The sequence below is a fragment of the Sinocyclocheilus grahami genome, unplaced genomic scaffold (genome assembly GCF_001515645.1).
Source record: "Sinocyclocheilus grahami isolate Dianchi unplaced genomic scaffold, SAMN03320097.WGS_v1.1 scaffold19145.1, whole genome shotgun sequence".
Taxonomy (NCBI): Eukaryota; Metazoa; Chordata; class Actinopteri; order Cypriniformes; family Cyprinidae; genus Sinocyclocheilus; species Sinocyclocheilus grahami.
The window spans coordinates 1,997-3,524 of record NW_015517464.1 but is presented as its reverse complement, the minus strand read 5'-3'; the positions used below and the strand labels follow the sequence as shown (position 1 = coordinate 3,524).

Genomic DNA, 1,528 nt, shown 5'->3' with positions numbered 1-1,528 from the left:
CATATTCTGTTACACCAAATACACAAAATAATCATCTTTAAAAAAAGCATCATATGACCCCTTTAACACAGTTTGAGCTCAAATTGTCAAGATATCTGACATAGTCCTTCATCAAATAATGACTATTTTAACTGTTAATAAACATGGAACAAAACTTGCCTTTGCTTTGTCTTTTGTTAACCTGGGCCAGGATTTCCCTGACTCTGCTTTCCGTAAAAAGCACAAGATCGACCGGTCTGTACGCCTGTGTTTGGACCCCTGAGAATAGGAAGTAAAACATAACTCAAAATGTGCTCATCCTGAAATGTGCGTCCCACTGAGGGGTCATTTGAAACGGGATATCTCAACTGCGTGCTAAACTCACATCTTGATCGATGGACTCAAAAAGGTCAATTTCATTTGAGTACTTCATGTTATCCATCCCACTGAGACAGCTGAAAGAGCAGAAGACAGCATTAGCCGAGCCACGAAACATTCAAACTACAGCCTACAATCTAAAGCAATGACAATAAGACGATTTTGTGCTTTCACATTGATGAATGAAGCTACAGCAACATACCTGAAACCAAATTTGGACTTTTCAAAATTTACGTTCACATCCTTGCTGTCCTCCACCAAAAACTCAATGAAGACAAAGTCTCGTCTGTCGTACCACTTAGCAGCTGCTGGATGCCTGTTAGGGGAAATTTGTATTTAGATTAAAGCTAGACCAGACAGGATAATTTACGGAGGACTATTTTATACGTGGATTTAATCATTTTAAATAATGGATAGAATATGTTAGCCAGGTTGATCGATCAGCTGACGTTCGATAATTTCAGGTCATAAAATATATCTCGTCCACCAGACAAAAATCCTTTTCACCATTTATTGGTAAAGACACGGTTTTCATTTATTGAAGTAAATATTGTGCAAAATTAAGTTGCAATTTTAAGCATCTAAAAATTCAGCGTTGATCACAGAAATAAATTGCATTTTAAAATATATTCAAATAGAAAGCAGTTATTTAACATTGTGATAATATTTCACAATATTACCGTTTTTGTCTGTCAAATAAACGTATCCTTGGTGAGCACAAAAGACTCCTTTCAAAACTTACCGACTCCCAAATTGTATATACTATAGATTGATATTTTTGTATATTTCTTTATTAAGTTATCAGAAACCTATGTGGTAGATATTTCACCTTGCTGTATTGCAAAATAAATTTTTTTTTACATCTAATAAATGTCTTCGAAACGGCTTTTGGTGAGCTTAAGAGACTTCTTTAAAAATCGTTACGCAATATAAATATTTTAATTAAGAGCCGACCACTATTAGGTAATATTAGGTGTCAAAACAGGTTCCCCACAAATACCAATAGCAGGCGAGGCTAACAATACTCAATCCTCTCAACAAATGAGTCTGTAAAGAGCAGGTGGCATGAACATCTCTGACACACCACTTCAACTACTACCTCCTTTCCTCAAATTCCCCACCATGCAGCCTCATGGCTGAACTCTATCAAACACTTGAGGAATTTTAATGA

General features: G+C 35.9%; 1 protein-coding gene across 1 annotated transcript; it reads right to left on the bottom strand.

Annotated features, from left to right (window-relative positions):
* Positions 1 to 96: 96 nt before the first annotated feature.
* Positions 97 to 681, bottom strand: LOC107579680 (prostaglandin E synthase 3-like; the record flags this gene model as incomplete). The annotated part of the gene is made up of 3 exons (XM_016265482.1): positions 97 to 258; positions 365 to 434; positions 560 to 681. Coding segments are annotated over 3 exons (339 nt in total), but the record flags the coding sequence as incomplete, so codon positions are not given.
* Between the last annotated feature and the right edge of the window lie 847 nt (positions 682 to 1,528).